Genomic DNA, 23030 nt, shown 5'->3' with positions numbered 1-23030 from the left:
GTAAAGTTTGAATTGGAAAGATTGACTCCTCCACCTTTTTAGGTTTTTTTTCAAGATTGTTTTGGCTGTCCTAGGTCCCTTGCATTTCCATAAGAATTTTAGGATTAGCTTGCCAATTTTTGCAATAAAAAGACAGCTGTGATTTTGATAGGGATTGTGCTGAATCTGTACATCAATTTGGGAAGAAAGCTGACTTTGGACTGACTTTGATCATTTTATTTTTTAACCTCAGTGCTTGGTCATATATGGTTCAAAAGTAGGTTCATTTAACCATTTCACTATTCCCTTTTTTTATATTAAAATTTGTCTTAAACACTTATCAACATTAATAGTGTTACTTTGAAAAGCATTTCAGATTCTGTATTGGGATCTGCAGGTTGATTCTGCTCAGCAGACATCCTCAAGGAAATGAACTAGTAAAAGTTTCCAAGTGAAATAGTAATATCAGTCATTACCTTTTTATATTCATATGTATTTCTGCATCTAGATACTACATGCACTTCATCAGTTTTATAGTTTGTTAACTGCTGAAACTATTTTTCTTAGCCTCTTGACTAGCCACTGGCCCTGGTGAATGCATTTTGGACTTGTAAAGATTAAGGCTGCTTCTAGAAACTTAGTTTCTTTGGAGAGATCTTCTGATCCATAATTGTTAGACCTAAAATCCTTCTGATTACTTTTATTCTTATTCATTTGACACCATGAATGAGCATCAATCACTTGAAGTTAATGAACATTCACTTCTTTATTAAGGTAACATTTATTATATAGAATTTTAGGTAACATTTTAGGTAACATTTTTAGGTAACATTTATATAGGTATCATTTATTGAATGTTTGTTATTTTCCAGCACTTTACCAAACTTTAATGTGTGCTATCTTATTTAATCTTTACAGCAGTACGTTTTACAGATAAGAAATGTGAGGCTTGAATAATTTTCCCAAAGCCACAAGAAAATAGGTTGGGAAAAGGTACTATTTAAAATTAGGTGTAGCCTCTCATTAAAAAGCACGTGATCAATAATCTGAAATATTTTTTTGGCTCTAACAGAAGCCCTCAGGTAGAGCACCCTGATTACAGCACAGATGTGGTGAAAGAGACATAAGGAAGTGCCAAAACTTATGAAGGTTTCTATATAAAAGAAGGGGAAAGAAAGATACATAAACTAATAAAATGAACCTAAAAGAAATGTATGACTGCCCTTCACTCTTCTTAATGAGAACTCTAAAAAAAATTCCCCAGTTTTTACCTCTGGTTTTTCATCATTGTTAGTAGGTGCCTGATTGTCTGATCTCAGAACTGTATCTAGGGATTTCCTTGGTGGTCCAGTGGTTGGGACTTCGCCTTCCAAAGCAGGGGGTGCCAGTTTGATCCCTGGTCAGGGAGCTAAGATCCCACATTCCTTGCGGCCAAAAAACCAAAAAAAAAAACCCCTTAAAACAGAAGCGATATTGTAACAGATTCAATAAAGACTTTAAAAATGGTCCACATCGGGGCCTCCCTGGTGGCGCAGTGGTTGAGAGTCCGCCTGCCGATGCAGGGGATACGGGTTCGTGCCCCGGTCTGGGAGGATCCCATATGCCGCGGAGCGGCTGGGCCCGTGAGCCATGGCCGCTGGGCCTGCGCATCCGGAGCCTGTGCTCCGCAACGGGGGAGGCCACAACAGTGAGAGGCCCGCATACCGCAAAAAAAAAAAAAAATGGTCCACATCAAAAAAATCTTAAAAAAAAACTGTATCTAAGTTATGCAAATTTCTAATTCACATATTAAAATTCTCTTGACTTTTTTTTTCTAATGGGATGCCTTTTAGCATGTGATTAGTTTTAGGGATCTCAGAAGGCAGATTCTGAAACTCGTAACTATTAGTGTTCTAAATAAGAGTCATTCAGCTTGAAAAAATGTCTATTTTATGAAATGTAGCCTATTCTGTATTCAACAATATTCCTCTTAAAGCTGTGAAAAATCTCTTATCAGCTCACTTGTATTCTGTTAAACATTAGGTTGTTACATCTTTGTGGCCAGATGTATCAAACATTCTTACTCATGCTGAGTTGCAAATGTACCTTGCCCTTTTGTTCCTTTGACTTGTCTCTATTGCCCCTTTGACTTGTCTCTATTGCCATAGATACGTATGGGTGCTTCTTTGATAAGGGAGTTACATGGCAGTAATCTTTGTCTTCACCTTTGACAACAGGGCACTGATTAATCTTGTTGGGAGATCATTTTTCAATTTGGCCCTGGAGAATTGAACAGTATTGAAGAAACATATTGAAATTTTTCATTTTGGATATCTTTATTCCTTTGATTTTACAAAATATACAGGGTTTTACAAAATACAGGTAGAATATATTATATGTAAAATTTATTACCTATTTCACTTACAAATTCAGAGGATTAAAAGTCTTGTAATGAAAAATTAAATCACATGTATTTTATCAGTAGTATTATCAGTAGTATTTTATCTACTTTATAGACTTTGTTCCTCCTCTTTAGCAAATGAGAAGGTGGAAGCAGTATTATTGATTTGAATGAACAGGTGGTTGTGGGTTTTGGAACTTTCCATTGTCACACAGAAGAATTTCCCCAAGAGTAACTGACAATGTTTTTACAGTAGTCAGAACTTACTGTCCTAATAGAAAATTGGTGAAATTGAGGCAGTGAGGTACTGGTAGATACAAGGACAAATACCATGTCATTTCTTAGTTTTGTTTGATGGGTACTTTTTTGTGTGTGTGTGTGGTACGCGGGCCTCTCACTGTTGTGGCCTCTCCCGTTGCGGAGCACAGGCTCCAGACACGCAGGCTCAGCGGCCATGACTCACAGGCCCAGCCGCTCCGCGGCATGTGGGATCTTCCCCCGGGGCACGAACCCGTGTCCCCTGCATTGGCAGGCGGACTCTCAACCACTGTGCCACCAGGGAAGCCCTGATGGGTACTTTTAAACCTCTTGGATATCAGTGTTTCATAAGGTTTATACGTAAACTTTGGATCATTTCCTGATTTTTAAGCCTAGGGAGTGTTCTTAATATAGTATTTAAGCAATTATTGAAAGTAAACTACTTTTAATTATTATTAGGTAAACACTGAACAGTGTACACATTTATTATCTATTTTAACAGGTTATACCCCCAATAAAAATGAAGCAAAATGAAATAAAACTTGGAAAATTTATGATAACCACAGTAGTTTGTAGTTTTAGAAAGCTAACTCTAAACCTAATTGATGATAGTGAATGGACTATATTGATAGGTATTCATAAACTTTTATTAATGTTAATTTCTACTGGAATATTTGATGTGGCCTGTTGAAACTGTGACCAGTTAATGAAAAATTAATCAATAAACAGGGCATTGTATCTACTCTATAAGTGATTTGATGCTGACTTTATATTTATACTGCTTTAATAATTGACAGGTAAGAATTATGGTAGGAGAGACTTGGAAATGTGTAAAAGTATGCATATAAATTAGAAAGTCATTCATCTGGGAGGTTAACTTATTTCTAGTAATTTTTGGTTTGTAGTTGAAATATAGATTTGGAAGTTACTTAGATTTGGTAAAAGGCCATTTTGGCTTTTTTCTTAAGTTCTTAAGTGACATGTGAAAAACCACTGTTTCCGTAGGATCTGCACCCCCCTTAGTGAATCCACCTCTGCCTACCATTTTTCAACCAGGAGCTCCTCTTGGGCCCCCTCCAACTGGAGGACCACCTCCAGTGAGGGCCCTTACGCCTCAGAAATCAACACATAGAGCTGTGCCCCAGCCCACCTTTAATACAGCTAGCAACCAAGAAGGTAAGCAAGACAAAAACCAAGTCACGTCCTAAAGTTTTGACTCAGCGTGGAAAGATGAATATTATCTGAATTCCGTGCATTCAAGTCATATTCTAACAGAAAATCTAGTTTTTTTGGTTAGGGATGCCCCTCAGGAATTTAGAGTTTAAAAAAGTTTCTCGGTGTTCCATTGCCCTATTCTGGGCTGTGGAATAGCTTTTGGGATCACTGTTGACTTTTTTTGTTGCTGTGCAGATTTTAAAAATCATGGCTATAAAGTTACATGTCTTTTGGGAGAGGGAGGCGAGAGAGGAACTTTTGCTTTTCTGGACATGATGTTAGAACTATCCTTTTAATACATTGGCCCTTTTTTATGGAAGCAGTATTTTGCTTGCCACTCTTACTGTAAATGTAACAAATATTTATGAGCCTAAATAAAGTCAAATATACAAACATTTTGATGTTTTATAGTTTTAAAGCATTGTCTTCAGAGGTAACTTTAACATGTAAGTTTATTAATTTAAACAAAATATTTTATAAAGTAAGAAATTTGATTTTAGCCATAATATAACCATTGCAACAAGATGGGAAATAGGAAAACAGAAGAGGAGGGGAAAAAACCACTGCCCATATCCTACTACTCAATATAATCAATATTATCATTTTTGTATTTTCTTCTACCATTTCCTTTTATTAGTATTGTTAGTAGGGAAAAAACTGACCTGTGTATAATTTGAAAAGAATGGTGTTAACAATGAGTAACAAAATGATAAAGCCGTGTCCCACTGGTTGCCACGTGATAATTTTGAATATCAAGCTACAATAAGTATTTAAACTTTTAACCAACTAAAAATATGCTCTATGTTTTTGTTTGTTTCTACAAAACAGTTTTACTAAGGTTTTCTGTATCAACTCATGGCTAAAGACCTGGTGGTTTTGAGAATTGAAAAGGAGTTACTAACTTTATTGAAACCATTAAACTTATCTATTTGGTGTTAAAACTATTAAAAGTTAGCACCTTTATACTTAGGTGCCAGAGGTTGATGCTATTCATTGATTTTAGTTTCTTCTGTACCCAAATTAGAGCTAATAAATAGCAGAGGTACCTAATGATGAATTTTTTATTATTCATTTTCGTGGTTGTTAGACCAAAGCAATTGTTCTAATTAATATATATCACCTTAAAGTTAACTCTAGATTCTACTCTGTTCCATATTTTTATTAAAAAATTTTTTTTTCTTGTATTCTATATTTTTTTACTTTTATTTATTTTTTTATACAGCAGATTCTTATTAGTCATCCATTTTATACACATCAGTGTATACATGTTCAATCCCAATCTCCCAATTCATCCCCCCCCCCACCCCCGCCACTTTCCCCCCTTGGTGTCCATACGTTTGTTCTCTACATCTGTGTCTCAATTTCTGCCCTGCAAACCGGTTCATCTGTACCATTTTTCTAGGTTCCACATATATGCGTTAATATACGATACTTGTTTTTCTTTCTGACTTACTTTTTTTTTTTTTTTTTTTTTTTTTTTTGCGGTACATGGGCCTCTCACTGTTGTGGCCTCTCCCGTTGCGGAGCACAGACTCCGGACACGCAGGCTCAGCGGCCATGGCTCACGGGCCCAGCCGCTCCGCGGCATGAGGGATCTTCCCGGACCGGGGCACGAGCCTGTGTCCCCTGCATCGGCAGGCGGACTCTCAACCACTGCGCCACCAGGGAAGCCCTTACTTACATATTTTTAAAAAAAGGTTTTTATCCTCATAAATTTATTGCACCCTTAAATAGTAATGATTTTGGTGACTTATTTTAGTGCGTACTGCTCCTTAGAAGTTTTTAATGCTGCTCTCACAACTGGTAAAATCTTTCAGATAGTATATAATTTTATAAACTACACAAAGTACCATTCTTTTTGGAAGCTTATAAAGTTATTTGAAACTTTTATATATTTTGTATATTTAAAATCTTACATTGTTTGAAAATTTTATTTCAACATTTAACATTTCCTGGGCTGTGGTTTAAACTACTTGTCATTTGGAAAGTTATCATAAATTTTAGACATTAGCTCAAATCTTGCAAAAATTATAATAATGGTTCTAATTTAAATATTGTTAATAAACTTCCTCCTTAGGTATTATACCAAATACCAATAATGGATCTATGGTGGTTCACAATAGTTATGATGAAATTGAAGGCGGTGGCTTCTTGGGTGAGATGCTATGAAAGTTTTTTTGTTTTTTTTAATATGTGTTCCTTGTAGGAAACAAAGAAGAAAACTTCATAATTATGTCACACGATGATACCTACTGTTAGCATTTTTTATCTCCATGCATTTAGATTTTTTGTTAGTTTTTTTTCCCCTTTAGGATTGGGATTATGGGCTTTATTATTATTATGTTATGACCGAAGAGTATTTTTGTCAATTAAATCTATTTAAATTCACTTATCCAGCTGAACATTTAGTATGTTTTAATTAAAGTTGTTTTGACTTAAATTTTAGTCTGAATACAAAGTTTAGTACATGATATGAGATATGAGAGTAAATTAATTATACTAAACTTATTTTTGTGTGTTTACAGCTGTAGTCCACTTTAGCTAGATTTTAATCATTGCTCTTACTTTGTTACTAGTGTTTATTTGTTTTATTTTACAAAATTGATGAATGAAAGTATTAAATTACCCAAAGGATTTTGGAGTTATGATTTCTATAATTTAATGGATGTGTGTGTTGATTTAAAGTACTCTGGAGTGTAAAATAGAACTTAAAAGTTACCTTGTTTCTAGCAACACCACAGCTTACTAATAAGAATCCTACAATGAGCCGAAGTGTTGGATATTCATATCCCTCCTTACCACCTGGTTATCAGAACACAATACCACCTAGTACAACAGGAATGCCACCCTCTTCCTTGAATTATCCAAGTGGTCCACAGGCATTTACTCAGGTATACTTTTTGTTTTTGTTTTTTTACCTGTATTCCACTTCATTTTAAACTGTATTCACATGAAAAAATTTTAGGAAGGTATAATGAACATTTTTAACCAGTTAGAGTGGTAATGAATATTTCATAAGGCCTTTGTCCTGTTACATATCTCCAGAACCAAAAAATTGACCAGGAAATCTAGATTACAGTGTTGTTATTTAGAGAGAAATTAAGTAACCAAGTCCTTATACTCTTCTCTTTTCAACTGAAGACATTATAAAGGCTACTTACTTTGAAATTATATATCTTTAGACTCCTTTAGGTGCTAATCATTTACCTGCAAGCATGAGTGGATTAAGTCTACATCCAGAGGGGCTAAGGGTTATCAATCTACTTCAAGAAAGAAACATGCTACCATTGACACCTTTGCAGCCTCCCGTTCCAAATTTGCATGAAGATATTCAGAAACTCAACTGTAACCCAGAGTAAGGCTTCAAACAGCGCTTCTTATTAAATATTACATTTTACTTGTTCTAAAATTCTTCCAGATTTTTTTGAGCTTCATGTGTTACAAACAAGCTATACAAATGTATTAATTTATGAAAGTAGTTCTGCATGCAGAAAACAGCACTTTGTTAGTTGCTTACTTGATATTTGAAATGTTCTAAGTCAAGAAATAGAGTTGTAACCCCTGATCTGATAGCTACTCTTATCAGCTCTAATGGGACTATGATATTCATTATCATTATGGTGATTATATTTTCAAAGTCCAAAGGACAGAGACTTGATTCTATATAATCCTTTATTTGCTCTCATTTTAAATTGTTTTTCATAACCAACATAATTATAATACTCTTTTCTCTCTTAAAATTGATTGTGAGTTTAAATGTATATGAAGACTTTCTGATAAACTGAATTTTGTTATTTTTATTTATTTAAAAAATTTATTATTTATTTGGCTGCATTGGGTCTTAGTTGCAGCATGTGGGATCTTTGTTATGGCATGTGGGATCTTCCATTGCGGCGTGCAGGCTCTTCTTTAGTTGTTGTGCACAGGCTCCAGAGCGTGTGGTCTCAGTAGTTGCAGCGCTCGGGCTCCAGAGTGTGTGGGCTCTCTAGTTGTGGTGTGTGGGCTCCAGAGCGCATGGGCTTAGTTGCCCTGCAGTATGTGGGATCTTAGTTGTCCAACCAGGGATCGAACCATCGTCGCCTGCATTGGAAGGCAGATTCTTTTTTTTTTAAATTAATTAATTAATTAATTAATTCTCTCTTTTTTTTGGCTGTGTTGGGTCTTCATTTCTGTGCATGGGCTTTCTCTAGTTGTGGTGAGCGGGAGCCACTCTTCATTGCGGTGTGCGGGCCTCTCTCTGTCGCGGCCTCTCTTGTTGCGGAGCACAAGCTCCAGACATGCAGGCTCAGTAGTTATGGCTCACGGGCCTAGTTGCTCCGCGGCATGTGGGATCTTCCCAGACCAGGGCTCGAACCCATGTCCCCTGCATTGGCAGGCAGGCTCTCAACCACTGCACCACCAGGGAAGCCCCTGGAAGGCGGATTCTTAACCACCGGACCACCAGGGAAGTCCCTGAATTTTTTTTTTAATTAATTAATTTTTATTTTTGGCTACGTTGGGTCTTCATTGCTGCACGCGGGCTTTCTCTAGTTTTGGTGAGCGGGGGCTACTCTTCATTGTGGTGCACAGGCTTCTCACTGCAGTGGCTTCTCTTGTTGCAGAACACAGGCTCTAGGTGCATGGGCTTCAGTAGTTGTGGCACACGGGCTCAGTAGTTGTGGCACGTGGGCTCAGTAGTTGTGGCTCGCGGGCTCTAGAGCGCAGGCTCAGTAGTTGTAGCACAGGGGCTTAGGTGCTCCATGGCATGTGGGATCTTCCCAGACCAGGGCTTGAACCCATGTCCCCTGCTTTGGCAGGCGGATTCTTAACCACTGCGCCACCAGGGAAGCCCAATTTTGTTATTTTTAAATAGTCTTTTTAAAACCTTCAGCAAAACTGAGCTTTTCAGTAATACACTTAACTTTTTTTTTTTTTTAAGATTTATTATTTATTTATTTATTTATTTATTTTATTTATTTTTGCCTGCATCGGGTCTTAGTTGCAGTACTCAGGCTCTTCCTTGAGGCATGCAGGATCCTTCATTTCAGTGCATGGGCTCTTCGTTGTGGTGCACAGGCTTCTCGTGGCAAGCGGGTTTTCTCTTCTCTAGGGGCATGCAGGCTCCAGGGCGCATGGGCTCTGTAGTTGTGGCACGCAGGCTCTAGTTGAGGCATGCGTGAGCTCAGTAGTTGTGGCACACAGGCTTAGTTGCCCTGAGGCGTGTTGGATCTTAGTGACCAGGGATTGAACCCGTGTCCCCTGCATTGCAAGGCAGATTCTTTACCACTGGACCACCAGGGAAGTCCCAGTAATACACTTAACTTTGCATGTGCAAATTTGGGTCATCACCTTGAAATTCCAGTGCCATATAGATTTATATAAAGAAAAATAAGTTCTTTGATAGTCTAGATTGTTTTATGCACAAGCTGAGAAGAAAATTTATTTTAGTTATATAAAATGGGATTATAACCGTCTACCCTTTCTTTCTGAATAGGATTTAAATATTTAAAAAGGATAAAATTTGTGAGGGCCTATTGAAATACTTCATTTGTAATCTGATCCAATGTTAAAATGTGTACCTTTTAAGTCTTTTTATTTTTGTCCAAAAATACTCATAGTAACAACTGACAAATGATTTTTATGTTGATATAGGTTATTTCGATGCACACTGACTAGCATTCCTCAGACTCAGGCCTTACTGAATAAAGCCAAACTTCCTTTGGGACTGCTGCTTCATCCTTTTAAAGACCTAGTGGTATGTTTTACTAGTGAAAGTAAATGTTTTGTGGAAAATTATCTTGGTGGTAAGGAATTATTTATAACAGTGCAAGAATTTGATTGAGCTATCTTTAGGAATTTGACCATTGGCCGATTCCTTTATTTGTATTTCAACCAAAAATATTATCAAACACTTTCACAAAGAGATAAAATAAACATATTGTTGAAAAATTCAGGAGGTACTGAATAGAATAGAGGTACTGAAGAAAATAAATAAATGAACCATACTATTTTAACAAGTTGTAAATTGTTTACCCATTAAAATACTTTACCCATTCTCCCAGTTCTTCCATTCTTGGAATAAAATCTGTTGCTTTAAGAAGCTGTTTCCAAAAAGAAGAAGAAGAAAAGAAAAGAAGCCCTTCTACTTTTGTCCTTAGGCTCTGGAACCTTGACATGTGACCACATACGGTTTGAGAGAATCAGTCCATAAGTGAAGTGACTTTCCCATAACAAACCTCCTTTGGTAATAGGATTGTATTGCCTTCACTGAATTTTTTTCTTTTTTTTTGCGGTACACCGGTCTCTCACTGCTGTGGCCTTTCCCGTTGCGGAGCACAGGCTCCGGACGCGCAGGCTCAGTGGCCATGGCGCACGGGCCAAGCCGCTCTGCGGCATGTGGGATCTTCCCGGACCGGGGCACGAACCCGCGTCCCCTGCATCGGCAGGCGGACTCTCAACCACTGCACCACCAGGGAAGCCCGCCTTTACTGATTTTTGACTTTAACTTTAGATCTTTTAAAACGTAGGATAAACTTTAAATAGGAGCATAATTGTGAAGTCCAGTAAAATATTTAAATATAATTTAACCATACCTTACTTTGTGACAATTCTTTTATGAGAACTTAGTAGCCTGTTAATATAACATGAAGAAACTTCCTAATGATTTAATTAGTCATTTTTTTAGAATATTGATCCTTCCTTCACCATTCATCTCACAGATATGTTGTAAATTTACTGTGTTGGTTTTGCAATATAAACTTTTTTTTTTTTTTTTTTTTTTTTTTTTTTTTTTGCGGTACACAGGCCTCTCACTGTTGTGGCCTCTCCCGTTGCGGAGCACAGGCTCCGGACGCGCAGGCTCAGCGGCCACGGCTCACGGGCCCGGCCGCTCCGCGGCATGCGGGATCCTCCCAGACCGGGGCACGAACCCGCGTCTCCTGCATCGGCAGGCGGACGCTCAACCACCGCGCCACCAGGGAAGCCCTGCAATGTAAACTTTTAATGAGAAAATAAATACTTTTTAAAAGGCAAAATTTAACGAGAATGGTCCTGGGGAAAATTACTGGGGTTTAAGAACCAATACATGTCATTACATAATTTTTTGTTTGGCAGCTTGGACACATTTTTTTACCCTAGTTTTTTCTCTAAAATTATAATATCCCAACAATTATTTGGAAGGTATGGATTAATTGCTTGACCTTTAGACATGATCATCATTGCCTTTAATAATTTAGTCCTTTTTTTCCAGCAATTGCCTGTGGTTACCTCTAGTACAATTGTGAGATGCCGTTCATGCAGGACATACATCAACCCTTTTGTCAGCTTTCTTGATCAAAGGAGATGGAAATGTAACTTATGTTACCGAGTCAATGATGGTATGTTTTTTTTTTTAAACATTTAAACATTTCTACATGCATTGTAGGGAAATCAGATAACACAAATATGAAGTTAAAAAACAAAACAAAATCCGGTCTTATTTACCCATAATCCTTTCACTCAGATATAACTTCTTTTAACTTTTTTCTAGGCATTTATACTTATATATAAATAATTATATACTTCTTAAGCAAAAAATGTGATAATACTACTTTGATACCACTTTTTTACATTTATTCTATTGGGTATATAATAAATGGCATATTTCATGGTATTATTTAAGCCTGTAATTTAAGAAATTATTTATTTATTTATTTATTTATTCATTTTTTGCGGTACGCGGGCCTCTCACTGTTGTGGCCTCTCCCGTTGCGGAGCACAGGCTCCAGACGCGCAGGCTCAGCGGCCATGGCTCATGGGCCTAGCTGCTCTGCAGCATGTGGGATCTTCCCGGACCGGGGCACGAACCTGTGTCCCCTGCATCGGCAGGCGGACTCTCAACCACTGCGCCACCAGGGAAGCCCTAAGAAATATTTTTATTTAGAAATTGTCCCATGCCTTTTCTCTAGGGTGAAAGAAAATAAGCCCACAGAGTAACTGCCATTAGCTTCATTCACTGCTGTATGAAGGGAGGTGGGCAGTACTAGAAGGTTGGTTGAATGAAGTTTGTTTAGTAGCTGATGAGGAGGGGATCTTCTTCAGTAACTGTTTCACAATTTACATTTGAGGAATATCATCTAACCGACAACATTCTGTTAGGATTAGAGAAGAAAAAAAGGGCATGCCATTACCCACATTGAAAATTTGGTCTCTGTTTAGAAGGAAATTTCATTAAGCATTGGGAAATAGAGGAACATGAGAGATTTTTAAAACCATTTTTATTGTTTGTGTTTTTAGAGTAGAAGAAGTGAGGGTAGAAAAAGAGCATTCTTTTTACTCTGTAATAATGCAGAAAATATATGTATTTATAGTGTTTAGTACACCTTTAAAATCTTATGTATATATGCTTCAGTATATGAAATTAAATTATATTAAGGGTTGAAGTCACTTTTGTGTGCAGCCCAGACCATTTCATGAACTATGGCTTACCCTTTAGCATATATAGGAATTTGAATTCTTAAACAGTTACCGGGAAGACAGATGAAATGATAATTAACACATTATTGACGGGGGGATTTTTGCAGAAACTAATGCCTGTGGCTGTAATATGTCTCTGGTCAAAAATGTGTTAATTTAGAAAATACTCTTTGAGCACTAGTGTTTTATAGGCAGTAGGCACCTGATATTCCATAAAGGTCTTATAACTATTGAAACTCACCATACCCTTAGGCTTTAACCTTTGAAGTATTTTACCATAGCTTTCTAGGGGCAACCAGAGTCTACATTTCATACGTCAAATGTTATTATCCATGTACCACTGTGAAATTTAAGACAAAGTTTAGTCTTGCATTTAAGAAAATAATTGGCATTTAATGAGTTTTTATCATCCTTTCAAACTGCTTTAGGAAAGCAGCTTTCCAAGAATTAAGAGAAAAAAGGATATTAGAAGGTAGGGAAAGAAAAATCATAGTGCTTGTGGTTGTAAAAGCAAAACATACTTAGTGCCATTCAGTGTAGAGGGGAATTGAATGGGACTCAAAAACAAAGTGTATTTAGCCCTTAATATTTAGTCTATATTGAATTATTTATAAATTCCTAAATTAAGAAAACAGCCAGGGCTTCCCTGGTGGCGCAGTGGTTGAGAGTCCGCCTGCCGATGCAGGGGACACGGGTTCGTGCCCCGATCCCGGAAGATCCCACATGCCGCGGAGCGGCTGGGCCCGCGAGCCATGGCCGCGGAGCCTGTGTGTCCGGAGCCTGTGCTCCGCAACGGGAGAGGCCACAGCAGTGAGAGGCCCGCGTACAGAAAAAAAAAAAAAAAAAAGAAAACAGCCAAATGCAAGCTATATTAAACTCAATCCTTTCAGTTTTAACATTATATATTGTTAACTCACATAGTTCCTGAAGAATTCATGTACAACCCTTTGACCAGAGTCTATGGAGAACCTCACAGAAGACCTGAAGTTCAAAATGCTACTATTGAGTTTATGGCTCCTTCAGAATACATGGTAAACTTTCATTTTTTATATAGCACAAATATTTCATTATACCTGGTTTTAAATAAAATATAAAGTCCTTTAACCAAAATTTTATATTTTTAATTTATAAAAGTTATCCTTGTTCATTATAAAAGTAGTTAATTTGTATATAAGGGTAAGTTTGAAAAGTGAAAGTGTATGTAAAGTTCCACTTATGTTTCTTGGGCATCCATCCAGAAATTTGCAATATAGTATTGGGATCATACTTACTTTTAGGTCACTTCCAGTTTTTTCTGTTACAAATAATGATGTGATGCACATCCTCTTTGCAACTACTTTTATACACTTGTGTGAATATCTGAGGGCTTGCGTTTGAAAAGATAATAATTATGCCTAATGTTTAACTAGCACTATGCATTTTATAAAGCACTTATCTATTTTTGATCATCACAAATAACCCTTAAGCTGTTAATCCTGTTTTATGGATGTGAAACAAATTTAGTTAGGTGACTTTCCAGATCTTCTTTAGCAGGTGCTAGAGGTCTCATAAAAATTTAGGACTTTGATTTGATTTCTCTTTCCCCATGCAACAATTGCCTCTAAGGAAAGGGAATATGAAGATAAAATTTAATACCAACTTTTAATATTTTATTTTAGTATATTTTTGTGGGATAGTCTCTATCTGGTCATTTGGGGCCATTTTAGTATAGATATTACGAAGATTCAGTCTCTTTTCATCACATAGAAATTTCAGTGGAGAAAACATTTTTGTGACACTTAAATGGCTGGTGATCGCTTTCTGTAGTGTAGCTGTCCCTCTGCTGAATTAAAACCAAAAAATCAGAAGCATTTGTTCTTTTGAATTGGCCTTCCTGGGTTTCTTTAACTCCCAGGTTTTGTAAAAATGGCTTCCTTTAAATTTGGAAATTTGCCTATAGCAAGAGGTTTTCTTCCTTCCTGACTTACCTCTTGGGCAACAGATTCTATGGATTTTGCAAGTGATATGTGCAAAAAAATATAAAAGTATACTACATGTGGAGTTCTGATTGTGGTTATTTGGTGCTTTTTATTTTATTTTATTATTATTTTTATTGAAAACTTAAAATACTTTTTATTTTGAGATAATTTTAGACTTATAGAAGGGTGGCAAAAATAGCACAAAGAGTTCACCCAGCTACCCCTAATGTAAACATTTTATGTAGCTCTAGGACAATCATCAAGCTTAAATTAACACTAGCACAACACTATGAGCGAAACTACGGACTTTACTTGGATTTCACTGGTTTTTCCACTTAACATCCTTTCTCTGTCCCAGGATTCAATCCACATTGCATTTAGCTTCTGTTCCTTTAGTCTCCTCCCATCTGTAGCAGTTCCTTAGCTTTTCCTTGTCTTTCATGACCTTGAGCTTTTTTTAAAAAATTAATTTTTATTGGAATATAGTTGCTTTACAATGTTGTGTTAGTTTCTGCTGTACTAACAAAGTGTTAGTTATACGTATACGTATATCCCAATATAAACATATTACGGCCACAGGCATTAGTTTCTGCAAAAATTCCCCTGTCAATAATGTGTTAATAGCAAAGTGAATCAGTTATACGTATACATATATCCCCTCCTTTTTAGATTTCCTTCCCATTTAGGTCACCACAGATCACTGAATAGGGTTCCCTGTGCTAAACAGTAGGTGCTCATTAGTTATCTATTTTATGCACAGTAGTGTATATATGTCAATCCCAATCTCCCAATTTGTACCTGCCTCCCCACCCACCCCCGGCTTTTTATTGAATTGAAAACAAATCTTTGAACTTGGAAGTTTAAAATATACTTGTACATTTTTCTGGAACTTGGCTGAAATGTGTTGGTTAAATAACCAGCTCAGGCTAACTTGATTTGTCATTTTCAGAGCTGTACATTTTTCTAAATTGTGAAATATAATGTACATATGGAAAAGCCTATAAAACATAAATATATAGGTTACCAAATAATCATAGCAGCACTGTTGCACCACACAGGTCAAGAAATTGAACATTGCCGATACTCATAAATGCCTTTCTGATAACATTTCTTCCTCTTCCTGTCCTAGAAAAAGTACTCTTCTGACTTATGATAATTATATCCTCATTGTCCTTTTTCTAAGTATGCATGTGAAAAAAACTTCTTTCTGTATTATTTTCTTACTGTATTTATTGTGGTCTCCACTTAATCTGTAAATAATGCTTATTTTATTCTTTTGCTATACACAGACACAACAAATGGTAAGTTTTAAATTTAATTCTGTTAATTGTATTTAATGAGATCCTTTTTCTCCTTCAGTTACGACCACCTCAACCTCCAGTGTACCTTTTTGTATTTGATGTGTCTCACAATGCAGTTGAAACTGGATACTTGAATTCAGTTTGCCAGAGTTTGTTAGACAATCTGGATTTGTAAGTATCTTAATTCAGGTTAAATTATAAACTAACGGTGTTTGTAAAATGATTAAGTGGTTTCAAACTATATTTTAAAAGTTATGTAATTATGTTCTAAAAGTCCACTTAAATCAGTAGATAACTTTAGGCCTCACTTTCTCTGAGAAACATTAATTTATTTTAACTTTTTATTATGGAAAAATTTCAAATATGTAGTAAATAGAAAGAATGTAATGAAGTTCCAGGTACCCATCCTTCAACTTCAATATTTTTAGCATTCAGCTGTTCTTGCCTCATCTAACCCTGCCCTTCCCTCTTTTTTCCCTAGAGTGTTTTAATACAAATCTCAGTCAGTATATCATTTACCTAGAAATACTTGGAATTATTTTTAACCCTAACTAAAATATGAGAATCACATCAAACAAAATTAGCAATAATTCCATAATGTGATATAATACCCAATTCAATTTTTGTTCCTGGTTGTCTCCAGAATGTCTTTTTACTGTGGGTTTGTTGAAATAAGAATCTAAACAGTATCTACACATTGCATTTGCTGGTCATATCTCTTAAGCCTCTTAAAATAATTGTACTTTAAGTGGTTCTTAGATACTTAGTGTAACACGTAAAAGCTAGTGCGACCTTTCAGTGTAATGAAATACTGTTGTGCTCTTGTGTGTAAGGAAGAATGTGTAGGACCAGATCTCATCAAAAGTGGACTAACTCCCTCACCTTGGCGCAAGGCATTCTTGTTCTTATCAGCATTTGTATTTTTAATGTTGTAGGTTACATATGGGGATTGTCCATGAGAGAGTTCACTGACTCACCCAAGCATGAACAACAAAAATGAAAACCAGTTTGTCTTTCCCCTTATGAAACTATGGTCTACATATTTAAGTTCTTCAAAAACAGATCTTTTTGTTGATCTTCTTAAATGAATGCATTAAACAATATAAAAAGAGGTTTGGGCAATTGTTTTTTAAAGATATGCAGTTCATAAATTTATATTACATTTTAGAGTTAGTGTTTGGTAATTTTTTTGAAGCATTTTTTATAAATTAAAATCATCTACAAACTTCTGTATATACTTTCCAGTATTTTTTATATATCATTTCCTAAGTGATTGATATAACTTTATATAGGTATAATGAGTTTTGGATTGCTGTATTATTGCTGGGTTTTTTTGATTGTGTGACTTATATATAGTGTTTTCTTTTAGTGTATGTTTTCATACACTAAACATTGCACGGGTTAAAAACATTTATGTTGGGGAAGTTTTCATAACACAGAAGTAGATATTTGTATTTAACTCTTTGCAGATATTTTAGGTATATATGTATATGAGAAAACTATAAAATACTCTTCTGAATTTGTTTTTAGGCTTCCTGGCAACACTAGGACAAAAATTGGCTTCATAACATTTGATAGTACAATCCACTTCTACAGCCTTCAAGAAGGTCTATCTCAACCTCAGATGCTAATAGTTTCAGATATTGAAGGTATATATTATATACTTAAAATTATTGAACTGCCTGAGGAGTTTTTAGTTTTAGAAATATTTCATGACTGTTCAACAAACTAGCAGCATATGGTATGATTCTACTATACTGAGGAAAACCTTGAGTATAAAATCATAAGATTTTTGGAATTATAAGAGTCCCTCAGGGGACTTCCCTGGTGGCTCAGTGGTTGAGAGTCCGCCTGCCGATGCAGGGGACACGGGTTCGTGCCCCGGTCTGGGAAGATCCCACATGCAGCGGAGCGGCTGGGCCCGTGAGCCATGGCCGTGGAGCCTCTGTGTCCGGAGCCTGTGCTCTGCAACGGGAGAGGCCGCAGCAGTGAGAGGCCCGCGTACCACAAAAAGAAAAAAAAAAAAAGAGTCCCCCAGGGCTTCCCTGGTGGCACAGTGGTTGAGAGTCTGCCTGGGTCAAAGACCTAAACATAAGAACTAAAACTGTAAAACTCTTAGAAGGAAACATAGGGGAAAATCTTAATATGGCAGTGATTTCTTGGATATGACACTAAAAGCAGAAGCAACAAAAGAAAAAAATAAATAAATTGGATGTTATCACTTAAAATACTTTTGTACATGAAAGAAAACTGTCAAGAGAGTAAAAAGTCACAGAATGGGAGAAAATATATGCATATGCAAATCACACATATGATGAAGGATTAATATAAAGAGCTTTTCAACTCAGCAACAACAACGAGAAAACACAATTCAAAAATGGACGAAGGGGGCTTCCCTGGTGGCACAGTGGTTGAGAGTCCGCCTGCCGATGCAGGGGACACGGGTTCGTGCCCCGGTTTGGGAAGATCCCACATGCCGCGTAGCGGCTGGGCCCATGAGCCATGGCTGCTGAGCCTGCGTGTCCGGAGCCTGTGCTCCGTAACGGGAGAGGCCACAACAGTGAGAGGCCCACGTACTGCAAAAAAAAAAAAAAAGGACGAAGGACTGGAATAGACAATTCTCCAAAGATATACAGATGGCCAATAAACACATGAAAAAATGCTCAACATCATTAGTCAGTAAAGAAATGCAAATCAAAATCACAATGAGATACCTCTTCACATCCATTAGAATGGTTATTATTTTTTTTTAAATGGAAAATAACAAGGGCTGGCAAGGATGTGGAAACATTGGAACTGTCGTATATTGCTGGTGGGAATGTAGAATGGTGCAGTATTATGGAAGACAATTTGGCAGTTCCTCAAAAAGTTAGACACAGAATTACCATTATGATCTACCAATTCTGCTTCGCAGTATATACCTAAAAGAATTGAAAGCAGAAACTCAAACAAATACTCATACACCAATGTTCATAGCAACGTTATTCACAGTAGCCAGAAGTTGGAAACAACCTAAGTATCCATCAAGAGATGATTGGTTAAATAATGTGGTATATACATATAATGGAATATTTTTCATCCCTAAGAATGAAATTCTGATGCATGCTACAACATGAATGAACCTTGAAAACATTATATCAATACTAAGTGAAATAAACCAGATGCAAAAGGACAAAGATTATATGATTCTGCTTATATGAGGTACCGGGAATGGGTGAATTCATAGAGATATAGGTTAGAAAGTAGATTATAGATTACCAGGAGCTCGTGGGAAGGGAGAAATTATTTAATGGGTACTGTTTAGGATGGTGAAAAGGTTCTGAAAATACATAATGATGATGGTTACACAACATTGTGAATGTACTTAATGCTACTGAATTGTACACTTAAAAATGATTAAGGTGATACTTTTGGATATTATGTATATTTTACCACAGTTTAAAAAATTAACTCCAAATGGATCATAGATCTGAGTATGAGACTAAAACTATAAAACTGTTAAAAGAAAACATAGAAGTAAGTCTTTGTGACCTTGAATTAGGCAGTGATTTCTTAGATATAACACCAAAAGCACAAACACCAAAAGAAAGAACAGATAAGTTGGGCTTCCTAACAATTAAAAACTTTTGGATAAACAGCAAGGTCCTGCAGTAGAGCACAGGGAACTATATTCAATATCCTGTGATAAACCATAATGGAAAAGAATATGTATATGTATAACTGAATCCCTTTGCTGTACAGCAGAAATTAGCACAACATTGTAAATCAACTATACTTCAATAAACTAAAAAAAAAAAACATTTTTAAAAATTAAAAAAGATTAAAACCTTTTGTGTTTCAAAGGATGCCATCATGAAAGTGAAGAATGAGAGAATGAGAGAAAATATTTGCAAGCTATGTATCTGATCAAAATATATATCTAGATTATGTAAAAAACTTCTACAACTTATTAAAAAGACAACCTAATTAAAAAGTGGGCAAAGGATTTGAATAGACATGTCTCTATTCAATGCACCTTATTCAATACTCTGTATATGCAGTTGGCTCATAATCCCTTGAAAAGATGCTCCATATCATGAGTTATCAGGGAAATGCAAATGAAAACCACAGTGAAATGCCACATCACACCAGTTAAAAAAAATTCAAAAAACCAAAATTTTTTGTTGGTCTGAGCATATCTGAATAGCTGGGAAGGTTCCATGAGTATTGGTCTTGGGGTTACAAATAAATTTTAATAAGTAGGCAAGTTTGCAACTATAAAATCTGTGAATTAGGAGACTTGACTGTACAACTTTAAAATGAAGTAGTTGAATAGAGCCCCCTTCTGTCTTGGTTGTTCCAGGTCTCACAACAGAACAGCCATGTCAGTCATTCATTTCCCTTATCTATTTACCCAGCTACTTATTTGGCATAAAATAAAATCACTGAACAGGTGATTCTGATGATGGGCCAAGTTGTGAATTTACTGATATGGTCCAGCCTCTCAACTGTATACATGAGCTGATAAATGGAATATCCCATGCTGGATGTCACATAGCAAAAAAATTTTTAAAGGACAGTAACAAGTATTTGCAAGGATGTGGAGAAATCGGAACCCTTATTCACTAGTAGTAGGAATGGAAAATGGTGCCGCCATCAGGGAAATCATTTTGTCAGTTCCTCTGGAAGTTAAACATAGAGTTACCATATAACCAGCAATTTTACTTAATAGGTATATGCTCAAGAAAATTAAAAACATGTCTATACTGTAAAGCAACTACACTTCAATTTTTAAAAATTGCTAAATATGAATTATTAAAAAACAATACAGAACATGTCCACACAAAAATGTGTACATGAATGTTGGTAGCAACTCAGTCAAGAAGTGGAAACAACCCAACATAAACAAAATGTAGAATATCCATACAATGAAATGTTTTGTTACTCAGCAATAAAAAAGAATAAAGTACTGATAAATGCTACAACATGGATGAACCTTGAACACATGAAGCTAATTGTAAGAAGCCAGTCACAAAGGACCTCATAGTGTGACTCCATTAATATGAAATGTTGAGAATAGGCCAATCCAGAGACAGAAAGTGGCTGCCTAGAGCTGTGGGAGTTGACGGGGAATTGAGGAATGACTGGTAATTGGTGTGGGGTTCCCTTTTGGGATGATGAAAAGGATCTAGAATTAGATAGTGGGGTTAGTTGTACAACTATGCATATATTAAAAAATCACTGAATTGTATCTTCTGCAAGGGTAAATTTTATGGTATGTGAATTATATCTTACAACTTTTATTAAAATCTGTTTAATTTTAAAGAAAAAGGAAGAAATCTAAACAATAGTACATTTTTTATATGATAGTTAAAGTAAATATTTAATGTTTCAAATTATTTGTTGGTGTTATTTTTCATGAACATGATGAGCCTTATTTTTATAATTTTTTAATAAAAAATAAACAGTACAAAAATGTAGAAAGTGAGACCCCTCATAATCCTGCATCACCACCCACATTTCCTTCCCAGTTTGCTTCCTTCTAAGAAAGGCTATTTAATTCCTAAGAAAGAATAAATTTGAATCCTGAGAAGGTCTTCTGATGTGGCCATTTAGCATACCTCCTGATCCACTTGACTTCGTAGTCCCATGAGTATAATGGGGGCCTTCTTTATGAGAAAGTATGTGCTTTATGAATGACAGAGCTGTTGGTGGGCTGTATTACTTCCATGTCAAGACACAGAATTCTTGTGTGTCATATTAGTCAACTTTTTTTTTAAGGCCAAGAGTGTTTCTTTGGCTGGCTTCTGGGGCTAAGCAAGAATTCTAAAGCAGGATTCTAAATTGTCTTTAACCTAAGAAGCAGAGTACTTGTACAAACCCTTACTGAGTGCTTGTGGGTCAGTATTTTCTATTTGGGAGGCTATTTACCTTTTACATGGTAATAGATAAGCTGCAGTAAAAGCCTAAATCAGTGCTCTTTTGGTGACTCTGAACGTACGTAGACATTGCTGTACAAATGGAGGAGGTGGCTCTTCTCTAAGTATGGGGGTGGTTAATTATATCACTGGTATGTATTTGGAACATCTTTAACAATTAAGTTTTGTTTAAGAGAAATATTTATTTGTTCTTTCAGATGTTTTTATACCTATGCCAGAGAACTTATTAGTAAATTTAAATGAAAGTAAAGAGGTAAGGGACACTTTCCTATCTGACATGTTTAATTGAAATGTTGAAGGAATATATTTTTTAAATGAACTTTAAGTAGAATTTTGCTTCTCTCTGTGACATTTCTAAGATGTATAGCATTTTATATTTGCAGTTAGTTAAAATTCATCAGATGAACAGCTTTTGATTTTGCCCTTGAACTGATTGCTTTTAAGTTTAATGTATCCATTTGTAGTAGGGTAGAAGATAAGCCTGTTCCATAAATGAGAGAAACCTGAAGGAAACCTGCCTTGCCAGCCATTTGGGAAATTGGGAGGGTTGCTGAGATAAGCTTCTGGTCACTACATAGAAGCACTTTAGGCTGCTTTCAGTGCCCTTTGCTTTTCTGATTCACAGAGTGTCATTGGGGTCAGTTCAGAAGAAACTCTTATTACCTGCCTGGAAATTGCCATGACATAATACAGTGAGAGGTGAACAGAATGTGTCTGAAGTGGGGATGTTGTCTACCCTGTACATGCATATATGCCGTAGGGGTAACATTTTAACTAGCAAGTCTATGGTCTCAGCTGTTGGCAATGGTGACTTCGCCATAGTGTGAAGTATTTTTTTCCCATTAACTCTCTTTATTTGTACAACCTAACCTGAATAGGTAGTTGTTTTTTGTTTTGTTTTTCTTTTGTAGTAATATTACTAGTTGGCAAATTTACTGGCTATCTTAGATTTTGCAGTAGGGGAGAGTTAAACGCACTTTGGAACTGAAAAGAATAAAGTGTGTAGAGGTGATTGAGAAGGCCATATTTCATGGCATTTAAATATGTGAAATCTCTGAACTGTGATGGTTCTTTTGGATACATTTGGACTTATAGTCTTGCTGGACTACTGCATGTGCAAGGACTGTAAGGCCCCAATTTTGATTTGTCTTGCTTGCCAATTTATAATGTTGACTTAAAATGGCTATCTTGTCATTTGACCAACTTCATTGTTTACTGTACTGTCTGTAGATTCTCTGACCATCATCATGACTCACTGTCTTGTCTATTGTATGAGTCAGTGACTTAATGTGAAAAAAAATCTTTTTATTGTAACACTCTTGAGTTTTCTTGCTTTATTTCACAAGCTCGTCCAAGATTTACTGAAAACTTTGCCACAAATGTTCACCAAGACCCTGGAGACCCAGAGTGCCTTGGGTCCAGCCCTTCAGGCTGCCTTTAAGCTGATGTCCCCAACTGGTGGTCGAATGTCTGTTTTTCAAACACAGCTCCCAACTCTTGGAATGGGAGCCCTGAAACCACGAGAGGAACCCAACCAAAGGTCATCTGCTAAGGTTAGAAAGTCATCAAGTGCATGATAAGATTGATG

General features: G+C 36.3%; 1 protein-coding gene across 4 annotated transcripts in view; it reads left to right on the top strand.

Annotated features, from left to right (window-relative positions):
* SEC24A (SEC24 homolog A, COPII coat complex component) overlaps positions 1–23030 on the top strand; it is a 69863-nt gene that overhangs the window by 22245 nt on the left and 24588 nt on the right. The window contains exons 3-13 of one of the 4 annotated variants that reach the window (XM_082624016.1): positions 3674–3793; positions 5910–5987; positions 6563–6723; positions 7015–7187; positions 9464–9566; positions 11061–11187; positions 13187–13296; positions 15583–15695; positions 17055–17173; positions 21640–21695; positions 22789–22995. In XM_082624016.1, coding sequence (XP_082480142.1) covers positions 3674–3793; positions 5910–5987; positions 6563–6723; positions 7015–7187; positions 9464–9566; positions 11061–11187; positions 13187–13296; positions 15583–15695; positions 17055–17173; positions 21640–21695; positions 22789–22995 — 1367 coding nt within the window. Of the gene's footprint in view, positions 1–3622; positions 3794–5909; positions 5988–6562; positions 6724–7014; positions 7188–9463; positions 9567–11060; positions 11188–13186; positions 13297–15582; positions 15696–17054; positions 17174–21639; positions 21696–22067; positions 22716–22788; positions 22996–23030 lie in introns of those variants that run through there. The other 3 variants (XM_082624015.1, XM_082624018.1, XM_082624017.1) reach the window with 3 other exon arrangements.

Source organism: Mesoplodon mirus (genome assembly GCF_964341445.2).
Source record: "Mesoplodon mirus genome assembly, chromosome: 5".
NCBI classification, from domain to species: domain Eukaryota; kingdom Metazoa; phylum Chordata; class Mammalia; order Artiodactyla; family Ziphiidae; genus Mesoplodon; species Mesoplodon mirus.
The sequence above is the reverse complement of the archived record's forward strand: the minus strand, read 5'-3'. Positions and strand labels throughout refer to the sequence as shown.